At 34.3% G+C, this 20,706-nt stretch overlaps 1 protein-coding gene across 1 annotated transcript; it reads left to right on the plus strand.

Annotated features, from left to right (window-relative positions):
* Positions 1 to 56: 56 nt before the first annotated feature.
* Positions 57 to 1,911, plus strand: LOC132726838 (17-beta-hydroxysteroid dehydrogenase 14-like). Its single transcript, XM_060712215.1, has 3 exons — positions 57 to 155; positions 463 to 553; positions 1,689 to 1,911. The coding sequence occupies exons 1-3, from the start codon at positions 103 to 105 to the stop codon at positions 1,824 to 1,826; spliced, it is 282 nt and encodes a 93-aa protein (XP_060568198.1). The 5' UTR covers positions 57 to 102; the 3' UTR covers positions 1,827 to 1,911.
* The last annotated feature ends 18,795 nt before the right edge of the window (positions 1,912 to 20,706 follow it).

Consider the following 20,706-nt stretch of genomic DNA (forward strand, 5'->3'; position numbering starts at 1 on the left):
TCTTTTTTTTTTTATCTGGTTCAACGTGTGGGGTTCATTGGATATTTTGTGTGTGTGGCGTGAAGTATAGAATGTTACTTTTTGTAGGGTGGAATTGTTGGAATGACACGTGCTCTTGCAACAGATGAGGGAAGGCATGGTGTTCGAGTAAATTCGTGAGTAGAGGTTACTAAATGAATTACGATAATGTGTACCATGATTGCTAAAATCGGCTAAATTATGTGTTGGCTGAAATCAACAAACGTGAATAATATGAAATGGATGAGCATCATTAAAAGTCAGTAGAACAAAATACTGTTTTTCATGTTATAAGAAGTTATTTTGCTTTTTGCATTTGTAAAATTGTCAAGTTTGCGTATATTCCAATTTTTGTGTATTAAACGTGCAATAATTAATGACAAAATCGTGGATTTGTTCTTAGAAAAAAAAACACATTTTGTACTGTTAATGTATATACTTAAGGATATCGCCTGGATGTGTTTGGACACCTTTATTCGAAGAATGGGCAAAAACAGCAGAAAAAGGACAGATGGAACAAATAAAAGATATTAGTGTAAGTTAGAAAAAATGTTTGGACTAATAACTCTTTTGACTAAATTTCTTTAAAATAATTTTTTCTTGTCATAAATGTTTGTAAATGCTAAAGCTTACTTACTGTGTATTGATATGAAAACTGTTACGTGATGAGAAAACAGTATGACAGTAGGATGTAATGTTGGCTTTTTCAATTGCTATTGAGTATTTTCTATGACGAAGCATGAACCAAAGTAATTTAATATTTCAAGATTTCTTTTTTTAATAAGTTCTGGAAAATAATATGGTGGCTGATTTGTGCCATTCGTGTTTTCGCCCCGCAACCCCGCCAAGCGAAAAGTCGAAAATTTTCAAGTTAAAATGGCGGGGGCGCAGAGCGAAAACACGCTAATTAGTGAGGGCGCGGGGCGAAGTTAAAAAACTTCGCTCCACGGGGGCGCAGCGAAATTTAAGAAATAAAACGGCGGGGTCGTGGGACAAAACACGCTAATTAGCGGGTTTGCGGGGCGAAGTGTAATAACTAAATTTTGTCGCGCTCCCGCTAATTAATGTGTTTTCGTCCAGCGACCCCGTCAAGCGAAAATTCGAGAATTAACAAGTTAAAATGGCGGGGGCGGGGAGCGAAAACATGCTTATAAGAGAGGGCGCGAGGGAAAGTTTAACAAATAAAACTTCGCCCCGCAGGGGCGCGGAGCGAGATTTAAGAAATAAAACAGCGGGGTCGCGGGCCGAAAACACGCTAATTAGCGAGGGTGCGAGGCGATGTTTAATAATGTAAACTTCGCCATGCGACCCCGCTATTCAGTGTGTTTTCGTCCCGCGACCCCGCCAAACGAAAAGTCGATGATTAAAAAGTAAAATTGCGGGGGCGGGGGCGAAAACACGCTTATTAGCGGGGGAGCTATCAAGCATGTTTTCGCTCTGCGCCCCGCCGTTTTATTTCTTAAATTTCGCTCCGCGCCCCCGCGGGGCGAAGTTTTAATTCTTAAACTTCGCCCTGCGCCATCGCAAGTTAGCGTGTTTTCTGTCCGCGCCCCCACTATTTTAACTTGTTAATTTTCGACTTTTCGCTTGGCGGGGTCGTGGGGCGAAAACAAGAATGGCACAAATCAGCCACCATACATAAATAGTATTTTTTGTTGTTGTATTTTCAGATTCTGGGACGGTTTGCAGATCCACGTGAGATCGGAATGGCATGTCTATTTTTAGCAGCTGATGCAACTTTTACCACCGGTGAAGATCTTAGTTGTACTGCTGGTATAGAAAGGGGATATGGGATAAAAATGAAATAACCACTGTTTTTGTTTGCTTACTTGTTTTCCATCACATGGCACGATCAATAAAAGCCTATCTTTAATGATGTATGTTGTTTATTTTCAAAGAATTTACTTATGTGCATTTTTACAATACGTTTGTTCAATAGCAACGCGTCATTGTCCACAATTTCTTTAAACAAAATCTCTTCTTAAACCACTTGATGGATTTTGACCAAATAATACTTAGGTTGTTCTCTACAACAGTTATATAGATGAATCCAGTATGATCCATAAGTAGGTCACATGAGCTTAAAATTGACTATAAAATGGAATCTTTGAAAATCCTCTTCTCCATCGAGTCTAAATTGGCTCCACTCCGGGTGTCATTTACTTAACAAAAGTTTATTTAGGAAAATACATTAAATACCAAGAACCTAAATCGCCAAATTGACCTCTATAAAAAAATTAACCTACTAAAGATTATGCTATGTTGGAACGTAACGTGTATTATTGTGACATAAATCAAGTAATCACGTAACATTTTCGAAATGGGCCATGTTATACATATATTACAATACCTTAGCAAGCAGTTTGTTAGAAATAGAATTAAGATACTAAATTGAATTACCGCATAATAACAGCCTTTGTCATTTCCTTTCTCGCTAATTGCGTGTCAATATTAATTCCTGCTATTTTTGCACTATTTAGTCAAGTTGGTAGAACTTGATGTGTTAAACGTTTACTCAAAAAGAAACAAAGATCTTTTTTTCTTTATCAGAAATGCTTCGTCTGTCAGTCCGTCCTTCTGTCCGTTCGTCGTCCGTCCGTCCGTGCAAACATCTTAAGGTCTATGAGCTTCATTTCGTTCATAATTTTAAAAGGAAGGAAATCCCATAAACTGACTGGTTCATGTGATAATTTTACTTGTTTATGTGGAAAAGTACCACATAAAGATCAAAGAAAAAGCACATAGAACCCAAATGTTGGCATATCCGTCTGTCCGTAACACTTTCGTGTCCGCTCTATAACTTTTAAACTGCTTAATATTTTTTAGATAACTTGGCACAAGTGATCACCATTGTGAGACGATATGTAGAGCTCAACAATTGGTTTGCTTCCTCGAAGGTCAAGGTCACAATTGAAGGTCAAGTGTTAAAAGCTTTACATTTCGTGTCCGCTCCAGGACATTTAAATCGCTGAAACTGTTTTGAAATAACTTGGCATAAGTGCTCACCATTATGAGACGATGTGCAAAGCGCAATTATTTAGTTGCTACCCCGAAGGTCAAGATAACACTTAAAGATCAAGTATTAAAAAATCTCAATTCGTGTCCGCTCCATAACATTTAAACCGCTGCAATGTTTTTAAGATAACTTGGCAGAAATGATCACCATTATAACACAACTAACTTGCCACCAATAATTACTATCATGAGATTATGTGCTTATAATATGCATGGTCATGACTGGTTAAAGGTCAAGAAGTACACATTCATGTCCGTTGCGGAAGGTTAATTAAAAATGTTACAAATATCTAATAATACCCCCGGGGTAACAATTGGTTCTTGTTGCGGGGGTCATTTATTTTATAAAGAATTACAGATTCTAATATCAAATCACTAAAACTAGCATTATTATGCTGTACCATCGAAAAACGGGACATTGTTGCGCTGCGGTTTTGTAGCACTGAGAACGGACAATTGGTCTGGATAATGGACCCATTCTTTTTATAATTGTTAATCTTGCGATAAACAACTATTCATGAAAGAATCTATTGAATTGTTCCAGGTCTCCAGAGTCAACCCGACAACAGACTTTTTATGTCTAATATATGTCAATGACATGTCTGCAACCCTAAGCAATAAGCGTTTATTATATGCACAGGCACGAGTATCGGACCTGGGAAGAAAAAATATGACAAGATTGATAAAAAACTGTGTTCATAAAAACCAAAAAAAAAATGTAAATAATGACCCCCTTTAAAATACAATGTATACTATTAACTTATATTTTTAAAGGCGGTCATTATTTACATTTTTTTTTTGTTTTTTTGACACTTTTAAGATCAACACATGCTTTTTATCAATCTGGTTATATTTTTTCTTCCAAGGTCTGATACTCGTGCCTGTGTATATAATAAACGCTTATTGCTTAGGGTTGCAGACATGTCATTGACATATATTAGACATAAAAAGTCTGTTGTCGGGTTGACTCTGGAGACCTGGAGGTTGAGACCGTTGTCCCTCCATTACAAATAGATAAGACAGAAGCTGTCCTTTTCAAACTATGCACATGTTAGAAAAAAAATAGAATAACTATTCAGAATATGATTTTTTGAGACTTTATTAATTATATTGCTTGATCCAAGTTTAAAGACATTTTCAATCAATACATGTATTATCATTTATAACTTTAAATGAAAGTCTCATCCCTTTGATAATAATGACATAACTGTAACTCTTTTAATTCAGAAATAGTCTCATCATATCAATATACTAAGATATACATGTATGCACATAGCATTAATGATCCCAGTTTCTGTTAAATAAATATGAAATCCTAACATTAACATTAACATGCTATTGATGACCTTACAACTGGTAAATTTTATACAACAAAAATAGTTAGTAATACCTTAGATAGACAGAAAAGAACAAATAATTTAGTAAACATGAGTTACTTCCCCTTAAAATAGAGAAAACCTGAAACCCAAAAGAACACCCTAAACAGCAAAATTATGAAATTTTGCAGGCTCAGTTTTATTAATCCATGCAAATTAATGGTAAAGTGTTCATAAAAAATAGATGGCCATGTGACAGCAGTAATTGCAGAAAATCGGATAGCTTTCAACATCCGGATACTGGTACACTTTGTAAAAACAACCATTCTGTGCAACAGATAAACGTTATATGGATAAAATCAATAGGATAATCGTTTACAACAATTCATTACTTATCCTAATACTCATTTGCAGGTGAACTTTCTTCTTGTAGGAACATTTTGAAAATATATAAATGAATGAATGAATGGATACAGCATATCAATGTAGACCACAACGATATTCGAAATCCGGGTTTTAGTATTGTCAGAAAAACTAAGGGACAAGCTGTTAAACTGAGCCTGCAATTTCGTTAAAATAATATCACAATGTACATGCTTTTTACATAAAGTTATTAAATAGAAATATAACAACATATTTGTTTACTTGATTTTTACGAATCAAAATAAAACTAATTAACACAACATGACATTAACTGTTAATAATAACAGCTCCTTCCATAGGCCAAAATAAAAAGCATTCCATAAGAGACGACGCCGCTCACCGGCGTCGCCAATAAGGAAGATCACCAATGTTATTTTTTCAAGCGGAGATATCTTCCGTTGCCGGATTTTCGTATTACACTGTTCGATTTCGCACTCTTCCGATGCTAAGATATAGAAATTATAAAACAAAAGAAATGACACGAAACAAGTTATTTTATCAAGTTTTCAACAATTGAAACTTACCGTTAGACTAGATTGTATTGTTTTGACATCAGTGTTTGTATAATCATACTGTCAGTTTAAAATGGCGTCCTTCATGAGTAAGATGACGTCATTACGTCGCTTGCGGATTGGCGCCGTTTTGTCAAAATTTAACTGATATGGATAAAATCTGTGAAGTTAGTGTATGTGAGATATTATTTCAGCGTTATATGAAAAGAAAACAGTATCAGAACTGAAAATATGAAAATATCAATAAAAACGCTTTTTATTTTTGCTTTAAAAGGCTTTGTTAACTATATAATCGAGGAAGAAAACATAACAGCCGCATATACAAGTAGTCCCTAACCAGTGTTTATTGGCAGTTTAACACCGGTTTTTTATTCTTCTTTGTGTATAGTGACAAAATCACGAGGAGTGTTAGAAAAGAAAACATAACCATGTCATAAAAAATTATAATGGTCACTATGGTCTACCGGGCACACGACGTGGAACATTTCATATCGCCGTTGACGTGCGTGAGTGTGTGCGTGCGTGCGTTGGTGTGTGTGTGTGTGCGTGCGTGCGTGCGTGCGTGCGTGCGTGCGTGCGTGCGTGCGTGCGTGCGTGTGTGTGTGTGTGTGTGTGTGTGTGTGTGTGTGTGTGTGTGTGTGTGTGTGTGTGTGTGTGTGTGTGTGTGTGTGTGTGTTAGTGTGTGTGTGTGTGTGTGTGTGTGTGTGTGTGTGTGTGTGTGTGTGTGTGTGTGTGTGTGTTTTGGACGCCGTTAAATAAATAGGCCACTTGTGTACCAGACGACTAACTGTTTATATTGAGTGAATGTTGCATGTTTGCGCCAAAACATAGGAAAGACTAATCTCTCATGCGGCTTATTTGTTTCTGCTTTTTGAATGTTTATTCAGGGTACTTAACTTGGTGGAGGAAACCCCGTTAACATAACTGGAGCTTAAAAGAAAAATTATTTTACTGCGGTTTTTGACCATCCATCTCGTTATGTACCTATGTAGTCGCGGGATCGATCCACGACCAAGTCATACATATGGCCATGAGAAATGTTGTACTACATACATTAACTTTCTTGCTTGGCCTTGCAAGTCCTAAACTGGATACAGTAGGTCATGGCAGTGTGTCAATTACATGCTTTAAGTACATGTACATATCATTGAAAGATTATTGAGATTATTGAGAGATTCATAAGATGCACCTGTCGTAATTGTAATTGCAAGACAAATGCTTTCTTCTGTAAATTTTAAATAAAACACTTTACCCTTAATCTACTCAATTTGCATACTTAGATTTGCCCTGCTTTAAATTTTGAAAAGTTCTTTTGAAAATTAAGGATGTCTATATCAAAATACAAGAACTGAGCAATCAAGTTTATATTGTAGAGCCTCGTCAGACTGTGTGTAAGTGCAGACCGACCTGGCTGAATACTGGTGGCAAGATTATCCCTTTCGGTTCCATTGTATATTAAGGGTTTAGTTTATTTATATGTAGTATTAGAGCCTAAACATTTAAAACGTTAGTATACATTATTGACAGTCCCAATGCTATTTCTATTTTCTAGTCGAAAATGGGGCCAATGTTGCCGTTTTTGATATTGATGGTAAGACAAAATTTCTTAACGTTTTATTTTAAATTCCAAATGAACTTTATTGAAAATCCTTATTAAATGTTGTTTTAATATTAACCAAATGACCTAACATGAAACATTCTACAATTTGAGCACCAGTTACTTATGTTCTTTTTCCTATGCTCAATAATATACACTCTTAAACCTGCGTCATGGTTGAGAGTAATATAGAACGAGCAAGGTTTAAAGAAAATATCGTATTTGACAGAATTTTTATTCAATAGATGCTGTGGGAGAGACGATGATGCCGGAGGGTCCGGGAGAGGTGTTTTATATACACTGCGATATGACAAAAGAAGATCAAATAAAGGTGAACGGTTTTACGTCAAAAATGCCGTTGAGTGGTACCTTATGAAAGCCTTATGGACCAGCTCTGTTGTTTGGAGGGGGGGGGGGCTTTTGATCCCCCATGCAGTTAGTTATGTGGTAGGTTCGTGACGGCAAACAGGAGAAAGAATCCTTAAAATAGATTTATTGATATAAGTATAAACATAACTTGGAAACCATCCTATGAAATAATCATTACATCGGGTTTAAACATTCACACAGTATATATATACAATGTTAGGTCATGAAAATAAACGACGTGAGTAAAGTATAAAGGTCATATTTGACGTTCATCTTATCAATACATTCAGCCTACTATATCACTTACAAAAACATATATAGATATACAAGTGTTAATTGGATTTAATATTGTGACGACAGGGACCGTGTTTTTTATTTTTGCCTATGATACAAAAGAGCAACGCCCCTCGTACAAATCTGAAAGCATCGTGTTTCGATGTTATTTCTAAAGGATCGAACATTTGTCTGGTATAGGATTACAGCGTCATTAACATAATATGAGATTCGTTTATATTTATTGCAAATAGTACAATTTAAATATGAATTTTAGGAATAAGTTTCAAAATAAATAGGAACGCTGTAGCAAAAGAAGGGCTTACTTTCACATTATTTTATAAACCAGGCAGCAGTTGAAGCCACAATTGATAAATTCCAGAAGATAGATTGTCTAGTGAACAATGCTGGTTGGCGTAGGTTTATTAAAAGACGTTTCCTGTTATTCTTCTAAAGCTCAAATATTAAAACTATGATCCCCATTTATTTATTTATTTATTTATTTTATGTTCTCCTTTATAAAGTTAAAAGAATTCTCTTCACCTGTTTCATTTTCCCTTATTTAAAATTTAAAAAATAAACGAAGAAGCTTTAGGAAACGTTTTTAGATGTAAAATTATTGTGTAAACAAACAGGGATAAATATGGAGCTAAGAAAGGTTCAAAGTTCAGAAATATGTAAATATAAATTCTTAAACAAAGTCATGCCAAGGGGTTGAGAGACGTTGCACTTTTACATTTACCGAACAGACTCGGTCAAACAATATAATATTGTTGGTCTTAACATGCCTACTCACAAATAACATAACACAATGTTGCAGTGGGCAAGACTTCGATAAGTACTTTATACTTATATAAAGTATTTCAATATAAATTGAAATATAAAGTAAGAAGTATATCTAATGTTAAATTAACTAGTTTTACTAAACGTCTGACTCGTAAGAGATGACTGTCAAGAGTGAGCGGGACAGGAAAAGCAAACAGTGCGCAGAAGTAAAAATATTTAAAAGAACCAATGGATATCTCTCTCACATAGAATCATTCATAACAAACACACCAATTGGATAAGTACAACAAGAAAGAACGAGTGACCAGTGATCACGATATTGCACGGGTGAGATCGACAATGTACATCATTGACGGAAATTGTCGATTTTCACCGATTCAATACCGAAAGTTAAACTTATACGATAAAACCTAATAAAAACGCGCGTGCACGATGTTTCCGCTTAAACAAAACTATGGAAATCCACGGCTGCCATTACCATATAATTTCAATCTGTGACATTCTCCCCTACACTAATTAATTTACAGAATCCTATCAACAAGTTAAAATACATTTAAATTTATACTACCTAACCTATTTAAGTAAATTTCAGCAATATTTATTTAATAATTAAACTGAAATGAATTTTAAATTTTAAGCCAAAATTTTCCAAAACAATTACTGAAGTTAAGATACTGAACATCTGAAAAATTTCTAATCAATAAACAATTGCGAAAATAATACATCTGCTGAAAATTAAAATATCAACAATCATTTGCTGAAAATGAAAATATCAACAATCATTTTCCAATTTGCATCAACCTATATAAAACACATTTAAAAACATACTCTATCTCATTTATGCATACCGAAATAGGTATATAAGAATAACATGAAGTTGAAATTTAACTTCAAGGGTAATGGTACATTAAAGACACATAATAAAGATAAAGGCACAACCCCAGCACCGCCAGATATAAAGAACGCCTGGCTGAGCGATTTGAATCGTCCACTCCTCCGAATATAGGATCTACGGACTACGTCCTAGCATGCAAATTTAGTTTAAAAGGCTACTTTTCTTACATACGATGATGCACGTACTTAATTACAATTATGTATCATAAAACAAAATATTACAGCTTAAACTAGACTGTATGTACTTATATACATGTCATCATTTAAATACCTAACAACTTATCAAAATTGCTGAATGAATTGCTCTCGAATTTGAATAAAATTTACGCCTTGAAAGGACAGAAGTAAAGCCTAGAATGAAAACCCGCTCTATTTAACCGCCAAATACAGCCTAATACCACGTGACCGTTATGCACAAATGACTCGCGCATTTGTGAATCCCGCCATGTTAAGACATATGTTCTGTACTATACTATGTAACGTACAGAACTTTCAAGTCTTAACATGCCTACTCACAAATAACATAACACAATTTTGCAGTGGGCAAGACTTCGATAGAACAAATACAAATGTTAGAGACTTGTTTATATTCAAATTCGAGAACAAATACAGAAATAGATCTAATAGTATACTTGTATATTAGACATATGTTTATAACATTAACGTCTTAGAAACAGACAATCTCTTTTGAATAGAATCTTTTATGTATGAATCTTTAGCTAAATCAGACTTCCATCTTCCATGTCGCTTAAGGCAACGTTCTGAAACACCTTCTGCGTTTGCGACCGCGGAAGCTCCGCTTGCGCGTAATGAATGCGTACCCAAATTCATGTCTGGCGCGACTAATTTTAACTTGCTAACAATACATTCACGTGCGCGAGAGTAACTAAGCTTTTTGTCTTTCTTTAAAAGAAAACATCTCGAACCAGATCTGCACGCTGGACGAAACAAATACATATCCGAATTAGAACACAAACCGGCACAATTCATGTATCGTTGTAACATAGCAACCGGACACGCACTTGTGACCCCTTTAGCAATTACTACGTACTTGCCTTCCCGATATACATCTGTTTTGCTTTTCTTAACAAAAACCTCTATGTAATCAGCAAAAAATTTAACATCACAACATCGTAAATCATTAACTTCATTATATCTAAAGAAAGCAGCAAAACACAAAAGAATCATTGTTATGTCTCTTAAAACTATAATGTCTTTTGTTGTTGAAAATAATTCACAAAGTTTCACTAAATGTTCCGGCAATAAAACATCTTTCTTCTGTACAGGCTTAGAGTTTGTTCTTTTTGCACATTCAAGCATTCTAATCACAATGGCATTCTTTGTGGGGTCAGTTAAATCGTTTATTTCATGTAACCACCTAATTGCGTAAAACGCTGCTGAAACAACAGTGTCAGATTGATGTAAATCTATTAACTCCGAAAGATACATCGCTACATGGATAGGAAAAGCTGGGTAAGCTTGAAATCCGTGTTTTGAACAAAACTCTTAAAATTGTTTAACATGTGAATAATACTTTGAAATAGTTCCATCCGCTCTGGAATGTAAAATTTGATCGGCCATCCTGCCCACTACATTATCAATATTTCTCACTGGAACTCTGGCATCCAGAAATTGTTTTTTTCAGATTTCGTGTTAAGCCAACACCTGAAAATATATTAAGCATATTAAACAATCTTGAAAATTGACTGTACTATACGTTTTTTATCTGTTATATATTTAAATCTTTTAGCTGGTACAGTCGCACCGCAATGCCATCATTCTGAAAGAAAACGGTTCTTTGCTGAAAACACCGTTGTTTCCCTTGCCTCTACAAACTGCGCCTGTAAAGGGTAACACAAATGTATTTTTAATGAAATCTTTAAATTGTCCCTGTGTATCTACCAATAAAGGCCAAAATGGTGCAGACCTCCACCTTGGAACAATAAGTGTACCAATACACTTCTCTATTTCAAGTTTTACTATCGTCTTAGCAACGTCGCTTGGTGGTGGTACCAACCAATTATTTTCATTCTTCCACACCTGATCAAAACAATTAATACCCTCTGTACCAGGTACCCACCATTTTGAATAAAATCTCCGACACTTGCAATTATAGTGTGTAGCAAATCGGTCTACAGTGTGTGGACCCCACATTTTATCTAAATACTGAAATACATGATTGCTTATGTGCCAGTCATCCGAGTCAAAACATCTACTTAAATGATCAGCTCTACTATTTAGCGAACGAGGAATCCAGTCAACAACGAATGTAATTTTATGCTCATCACATGTTCTGTGAAAATCTAAGCAAGTTTCGTGTAATTGCTCGACATTACTACCTGATTGAAGGATAAACTTTAAATTTTTGTTATCAGAATAAAATTTGATACTCTTATCACGTAGTTTCGGAAGATTACTTAACAACATCCTATACATTGCCTCTAATTCTCTCCATGAAGAACTACTTTTTATTTCTTGCGCATGCCATGCGCCAAATAAATGTGATACTTTCCCTCTATCACTGAACCCTTGATCATGTTCGTAATTTGCATAACGATCTGAAAATTCATACAAATCACTATCGTACATACAATGCCCATCTAAAACATTATTTTTGAAAAAATGGTCCGTTTCCGGGAACCCACTAAAACGACAGCTCACTTCCAGGAGCCCGTCTATCCTCGTGTCGTATACTAAAGACACGGAACTTGAGATCACTTCCGGTGAATCTATATTAGCGTCCTCTTCCGGGGACGATATTGTAATGTCCATTACATGAGTCTTGCAGTTCAAGACTTTTACCCTTGACAAATTCAAGTCCACTTCCGGGGACTTATTTCTTAAGTCTTCTACTGAAGACTTGTGGTTTAAACATTTTACCTTGCATGCTTTGTTTGAATCCAGCTCCCAGGATTCCTTGATTGAGTCTACCTCTGGAGACTTAATGTTTACTTCTTTTGCGGGCACCAGGTTCGAATTTATTACTTTCTTAAAATCTTTACTTCCAGTCTCAAAGTTTTGGGCATACTTACTTCCTGAACTTACTTCCTTACTATCAAATGTATTCACAAACTCAATATACCCACCGTAGCCCAATCTACTTGCATCTGTAAACACGACTGCATCAACTCCAGATTTTACCTTTTTTGTTCATACCCGACGCATTTTTTCGCCAAAACAACAATTCTTGTAAAGCTTTGTCTGTCACACTTACTTTGCTATTCCAACTTGTTCTATTTTCTATACACTTATGCAAATACCTCGTTTTGCGACAAACTACTGTCCCCATGACACTAAGCAGTGATATCACCTGGCCTACAACTGAGGCTAAAATTTAAAATTTAAAAAATAAACGAAGAAGCTTTAGGAAATGTTTTTAGATGTAAAAATTATTGTGTAAACAAACAGGGTTAAATATGGAGCTAAGAAAGGTTCAAAGTTCAGAAATATGTAAATATAAATTCGTAAACAAAGTCATGCCAAGGGGTTGAGAGACGTTGCACTTTTACATTTACCGAACAGACTCAGTCAAACAATATAATATTGTTGTTCTACTGTTTCCGAGGAATAACTCCTTTATAATAGTTTCAAGTGGTCTGGATTAAAATTTGAAATTACTTAATGATGTATAAGTTTTAAGATAGTAATTTGAAATATGTTGTCATTTGAATACTGTATTAAGTCGGCTTTCGCAACATATACTGCAAAAAAAGGAACTTTCTCCAAGTTTGAATGTAGATATGTTAATACAGTTTTTCAATCCTTTTGAAACTCGATTTTTACGTTGAATAAACATATCGGGCTTTTATACGGGGATTAGCTGACCGATTTTGCAATCAAAACGAGTTTTACAAGCTACTACATGTATATAAGTGTGTACATCTAAGTTGTACCCTTGAACAACTGGCACATACTTTGCGAAAGTTTCTTTTTTGGTTCAGTATATTTAGTTGAGTTTTTAACTAAATAAATAGACCGATATCTCTTTCACGACCACCAAACACGATTTAACTGTGAATTGTGGAATGATACAGAAAAGAGCAAGACGAAAGTAATGATGGAATCTCGCTTTGCTCACAAAATGGACACTGTGATTAAACACCGACATAGTGATTCCCGCTGTTAGTTATAAGTAATCACGATTGGGGTAACGTCTGATTTTTTTGTTTGGAATTGTCAAAGTATTGTTCGTAAAGTTTTATCATAACTATATTTTATCGTAGACCCACCTGCAAGAACTATTGGTGGGTTTTCGTCGGAGGAATTTTGAAAGTTGTTGGACTTAAATCTTATAGGATATTTTCTCACTTGTAGGGTAAAGACGGCATCTACTTACATTTATTTGTGTAGAGTCTCTTTATAAATATTTTCCAAACGTAGCGAAGACTAAATTGCACATTCAATAATTTTCAAGAAAATTATGAATGCAATATCCGGATTCATTTCCATAAAAATGTAAAAGAAATGTAATTCATCTTTATCAGAAGCTTATTTGTGAATACATTTTCTAAAAGGTACATTTTAAATAGCTGTAATTGATTGATAAACAGATACTTGTTTGCGATATATTTGCAAACCTTAATCGACCGTTTACGTAACAGAACATGGTGTGTTTTCAGTTTGCTTTGCCTTATATTCGAAAGACAAAGGGTTCAGTAGTAAATAGCTAGTGGACATTTCACGGTCGGTCAACCTGACGCAGTAACGTATGTTGAAACAAAGGCAATTTGTTCTATGTAACAATATTAATTTAAAAGTGTTTCCACTATGGTTTTCTGGACATGCCCGTATTTGAATTTTTTTCCGAGGTTTGTGTACTAATTGATGATGGTCTAGACTAATGACCTTTGGGTTTTTAAAAAACCAGTGACCTTTTTTAATTATAAAGACTTTAAAAAATAGAGAAAATAAGAATCCCTAAAGAAAGCCCAACACGGCAAAATTTAAATTGTTGCAGACTCGGTTTGATTAAGACTGTTCATGGACGGTACTGTCATGCAAGTGCAAACTACCGCCCACGCCCTCTAGCACCGGCTTAAGCAGAATTCAACATTTAACATGAACTGGTACAATTTTGAATTTAAAACATCCGCAGATGTTTTCATAAGGCGGTTATCATGGAACCTTCAATGTGACACGTAAGTGCCGTTCCATGAAAAGCGGCATATGGTCCCCAATTAAAAAAAAATGCGTGTGTCCTAAACGAAAAAAATAATGGGCGGAACTACATAAAATGGAATATGAAAGGGGATTAGAGGTTATGAAGCCTTCATATCACAGCTGATAAGACGTCAAAAGACAAATTTTAAAAGCAGGCCACATATCCTACGGGTGATTCAACAGTATTCAAGTGAGGAATACTGGAACCACCCAACAAGAAATAGCCAAATAGAAAGAAATACATTACCACACGCACAACAATAAGTCATGACTCTCTGTCTGTCTGTATTCATTTCCTTGTAATGATATTTTGAATTAATTTTAATCATATTTAAGCAAATTACTACGCAAATGTAAGATTATTTACAAACTGATAATACGCCTTGATGTGTTATTTGTTTAAGAAATAATATATCCCAAACTGTGATTTTATCGTTCAATAACATCACTGTTTGGAGTTCGGATGCGCATCCGAACGACAAACAGTGATGTTATCCAGCGATAAAATCACCGATTTTGATATATTATTTCGATTCTAACACGACAAACAAATAATTGCTGCCGTACCTGCTATCAAGCAAAATTGCGCCTGATTTGTTTCCGTACTTATTGTCAACGCGTCGGATTTTGTAGTGGTTACGTCACATGTATAATGATTACGTCATATGTCTAAATATAGAACGTCAAACTGTGCATCTGTTGCATAATAACACACACTTTCGGTTCTTCTATGTTCAAAAGGGAAAAATGCAGGTCGTGTTAGAATATGTTATTTAGATATTTATTATTATCTATGTTAAGTATTCAATCATATGCTTGTTGCACTTTCTGTATGGTTATTTTTAATGATCTGTGATGAATTGCTATGTGTCATAACATATCATTGTATGTAATAACGTTCTGTTCTGTTTTTTTGTTAAGGTATATTATGTTTAGTTATTATATCATGTTTTTCTATGTAATAATGTAATGTCAACTAATAATAGTTATACTATGTCTTGTTATTTGTTATGATATGTCATGTTATTTGGTATCTTACGTCATGCATTGTTGTCTTGTAAAATATTGTTTAAGTATTCATGCTATGTTATTTTATTTGTTTTTATATGTCATGCCATTAGTGTCCCTGTCATTTGTTCACACCTTGTCATATCATATCAGGTTAACATCAAGTTGTGTTTTGTAAAATCCTTCTAGAATTAACGTAAATGTTACAGTTTATAGAATGTTATTACAAGCATTTTATGCAGGGTGGAGTTATTGGTATGACACGTGCTCTTGCAACAGATGAGGGACGACATGGTGTTAGGGTAAATGCGTGAGTAGAGGCTACTTAGTAAATTTCGACATTGTGTGACATGACATGACATTCAGATTTACATCATTGCAAATACTTAAAATGATGCCAGTGTAGCTATATAAACAGATTATACCAAATCGTCTATGTGGTGTTATTTCAATTTCTGTGATAAAGCCAGCAAGAATAAACCATATTAAAGTATTTTGAAATAGTTCTTGACAATTATTGATTTTTTTCAGATTCTAGGACAGTTTGCAGATCCACGTGAGATTGGAAATGCTTGTCTATTTTTAGCAGCTGATGCAACATGAAGACCTTAGTTGTACTGCGGTGATAGAAAGGGGATATGGGATAAAATTGAAATAGCCGGAACGTGACTTGTTTGCATATCTAAAAATTGTTCAACACATGGCATGATAAATGAAATCTTTCAAATGTTGTTTTGTTGTTTATTTTATAGAAATAAAATAAAATTTACAATATGCTTGTTTTATAGCAACGCGAAAGATATTAGTCCATGTTCGGTCTGAGTATATACTGTTTTATTTGTTTTATGGTGCACCAACACAATTTAGGTCATATGGCGCCGAAAGAGGGCTAACCTCCGGTGTTAAAATAGCAACACCAAGGGTTGGACAACCTCACCTGCTGGAGCTTAAGATGCATAAACTCCAGATATTCGCGTAATGATAATCGGTGGCATCAACCCTTAAATGCTACCCCTCATCCACAAAGAGGGTATAATATAGTGAAGAGTCATTATCATAGTATTCAATAAAATAAACTAGATAAAATGAAATTTTGAAAGGGGATCAGGTGTTATAAGGCCTGCATATCACAGATAAGCCGTCAAAAGACAAATTTTAAAAGCAGGCAGCATATCCTAAGGGTGATTTAACAGTATTCAAGTGGGGAATACTGGAACCACCTGACTAGAAAAAACACTAAATTGGAAGGAACTAAAAGGACCAAAAAACATGCACACACAACAAAAATGTCGTGCTGAGCAATCTTCAAGGATCGAAAATATAACATCTTTGATTAGATATACTGGAAGTCTTTTTACAGCCGCCACACGACATAAATATCACTGATGTGACAATCAAAAAGAGAAAAACAGAATTCCTAATGAAAGCCCAAACACGGCAAATTTGAAATGTTGTAGGATTAGAACATTAAATAAAACACGCTTAAACGTGCCGTTACTTACCACAAGAAACACACTGGCAGTATAAGAACTCTAATGCATCTTCAGAGTTATCACCAGAACTCCGGGACATTTGAAAAATCGGGTATAAATTTATTAGCTTGGACTTTACGTTTGCAACTTTCCTTTATAATTAGATAATTAAGTATGGCAGTGAAGAAGATTACAAATGAAAAGATCAATCAGTACAAATAAGCAAGTTATTTGGATATTTTACTCAAAACTACCAAAAGTTTTACTTCTGACACACAATACAATATGTTAGACAAGCTTAATCATCGAAGTTTAATTTAGCACCTCAAACTTTTTTAAGTTAAAAATTTAACATTTTTACGAGTGTTTTTCTAGTATACAATCAAGTTTTCCGAAGAAATCCGAAAAGTTTTCCAGGAACTCCGTGGCAGAACTCCTGACAAGTTATCATAAGAACTCCCTCCTTCCTGTAGCAGTTCCTCCCCTAGTAGATCTTTACATAGATTGTTCAAATCATATCCCTTGGGCCAAAATTTGTTCACTCAAGTGGTTATTTAGTTTCACACAGACGCATAAGGTGACATTTTAGATTCAAATCATATCCCTTGGGCAAAAATTTGTCCACTCAAGGGGTTATTTACTTTCACAAAGACGCATAAAGTGACATTTTGAAAAATGTTTTTGAAGTATAATGCCTATAGATTTGATCTTTATTACTGCTGTAGAAATCATGAATGTCTCCGCGCTTTAGCAATTGTCCTTTAAGAGTGACTATGAAATAAATAATGAGTGTAGGTTCAATATTGAGGTTATTCAATAAAATTTAGTCATGCAAGCCTTATAGTTCATAGCGAGCAAAATATTTTTTTATTTAAATAGTTAAATAAATCAAGTAATGAAGTGTCATATGAATATTACAACTCGTTTTGTCACATATCCTGTTTAGCAAGAGGTAGGTAGCCTAGTACTGGTGAAACTCTCCAGGAACGATGGTTAGGAAACTACCCGCCTATATGACTGAAATACTGTTGGGTAAAGGCGTAAAATGCAACAAACAAACAAACAAAAATTGTCACATATCCAAGATAAGTACTGATTACAGTAAAAAGAATCACATTTTCATTAACGCGCTTATATAGTAACGCTAACAGCTCGTCTTTATGGTTGTCTTAGATCATTTCATATTCATTTTACCTTTTTGTCATTTCCCGTTATTGTACGGTGGCCAACCGGGCTTCTTGCCTGTAGTCCTATTTAGCTGGATTTTGGAGATGCGTTAATTGAATGTCGCACTTCCTTGTTGATCTTTTTCTGATTACTTTATAGCATTCTATGTACCCTCATACAATATGCACTTGTCTGTTGTATTGTCTGTGAGTCTTACAAATCATTTTAAAATCTCGGTGCTTATCAGGGATAAATAAATGTATAAAAAAAGAAGCAGAGATGCTATGGGCAAAGGTTTTAACTATTTTTCCGTTAAAGTACAATTCGGTTGATATTTCACAGAGATGGTAGTAATATAAGTATTCACGTTGTGATTTTAATGCTTGTTTACATGTTTATAAATTTCTGTTTACTTACCAGTTATAAATTTATTTTTCTCTTTGGATAAAATAATATTTAGCCAGGTGAGCGATTTAGCTTACAAAAATCCATGGGATAGCAATACCATTTTCTTACGTGTGATCTTAACCGTATGTGTTACTGTTGATAATGGTTGAAGTATACTAACTTAATTATTATCAATACAGTAGGAAATGGAACAAGAATGTGCCTTCGAATAAGTCTTGTTCGTTTAAACAGTTATAAACTTAACGAATATTAAAACAGAAATAAATGACGAAAGACATACATTCATCATATGAATAACGGTAATTCGAATCTCCGCTGCTCATATCGTTGTTTAGAACGAATCCGAGGTCTGTACAGCATTACTTCATAATGGTTATTTGAGCAAGGTAATGCGATGGACCATATTATCAGCCATATTATCGGCTTTCTGTTCAAGGATCGATATCACCTTCTACTCTTTTTTGAAGGTAATTTTTTCTACACCTGAGGTATATACATTTATAGACAGTAAAATTTCTCAATTTTATACAGTTCTGCGATGTGACCTAAATTTGATTGGAAAGTATCAGTTTAATCAAACTTTCGGTTTAGTCTTTTGGCAGGTAAAGTTAAATCAATAATTGTATACATGTTTGTAGTATTGATAGTTTATCGACTGGTTTTTGTGTAGTTTTTCTGTAACCGGGAAGTAAAATGATTTCAACGAAATGGCTTTAATCTTTATTCATTATTAAAGCGAAACAAATATTCATAAAATTGCGAGAAAAATTGCAATAACAGAATTATTTTTCGCTGTGAAAATGAAAAATCTAGAACATGCGGTAAAGGTGATGGATCAAGCGAAAAAAGAGCTACAAGTAGCAAACAAGATAAAAGATATCCTACCAGAAGGAAAAAAATCACTAACATTGATAGGCGAAATTATAGCAGCGGTTTCAAATGGTGATATTAGAAAAGCAAAAAGGAATTGCGAAGAAGCGGAAATGGGTTTTTCTAGACATGTTAAAGGTCATCTGGAAGTGAGTATTGTCTTACATTTGTCCCACAAATTTGTTCTGTTTGTGAATAATCTTACCAATATATTATATCATTATACATGGACTGTGAAGGAACCAACATTTATAAAAGGAAAAACATATGACACTTGTACTTACTTTGTTATTTTGTGGGTAGAGCACTGTCAACTGTCATCCTGCATATATATATTTCTGTAAACGGGAGTGTGAGGAATGTTTTATCGTAAAAAGACTGAATAAACTCAGACATTTTTTTTCCCGAAAAATGTTCAATATTGCGAAATAATTTAAAGCTGTATTTAACAGTTTAAGTAGTTGATGGGTTGCAATTTTCTATATGTACATTATGTCTAACCTGTAAAATGTAATAGATATATTTTTACATGATAATCCTCCAATGCAAATTTTTTTTTTTATTATTTTGCTCAATATTCAAAACCGCAAAATGAACGAGACTATAAAGAAGAAAACGATCAAGTACCAGGATTGAGACAAAGTGGATTGTCTGAAAACAAAGATTCAAAACAGCATAATGAACGAGATTATAAAGAAGAAAACGATCAAGTACCAGGATTGAGACAAAGTGGACTGTCTGAAAGCAAATATTCAAGACCGCAAAATGAACGAGATTATAAAGAAAACGATGAAGTTGCAGGATTGAGACAAAGTGGACCGTATCAAAACAATGATTCAAAAGCGCAAAATGAACGAGATTATAAAGAAGAAAACGACCAAGTAGCAGGATTGAGACAAAGTGAACTGTGTGAAAACAAAGATTCAAAACCAACAGACACATATAACAACAAGAGTTCAGCAAGTGAAAAGAACGGCAAGCTCGAAAGAAGGTAAATAAACGTAAAGCGTCGAAATAAAAACTGAATGTTCTTGAATTGGTTTTCAGTCATTTTGTTTCATAATACACATTAAATAGTGATCGTTTGAAATGATAAGAAATATATCAATTTTAAATGACATACAATAAATAAATTTGGTGACAATAGATTGATAGGTTGAAGTTATTCATATCATTGAACCAAAATGTCACGAGTGTTATTTTCTTTTCCTTTTTTCTTATTTTCTTTTTCTTTGATGTTTATATGAAATACATTTTTCGTTGACTTCTGGTTGAAAATGATATAACATACCTTGTATTTTGTTAAAGGCAGACAATTATACTTAATTAATCTTTATTGAATAAAACTTTTAAATGGACATAAACCAGTGTCGAACTATCTATAATCTGTAGAACATTTGTTTGTATCTTGACAAAAA

The sequence above is a fragment of the Ruditapes philippinarum genome, unplaced genomic scaffold (genome assembly GCF_026571515.1).
Source record: "Ruditapes philippinarum isolate M1 unplaced genomic scaffold, ASM2657151v2 ctg15820_1_1_1_1, whole genome shotgun sequence".
Taxonomy (NCBI): domain Eukaryota; kingdom Metazoa; phylum Mollusca; class Bivalvia; order Venerida; family Veneridae; genus Ruditapes; species Ruditapes philippinarum.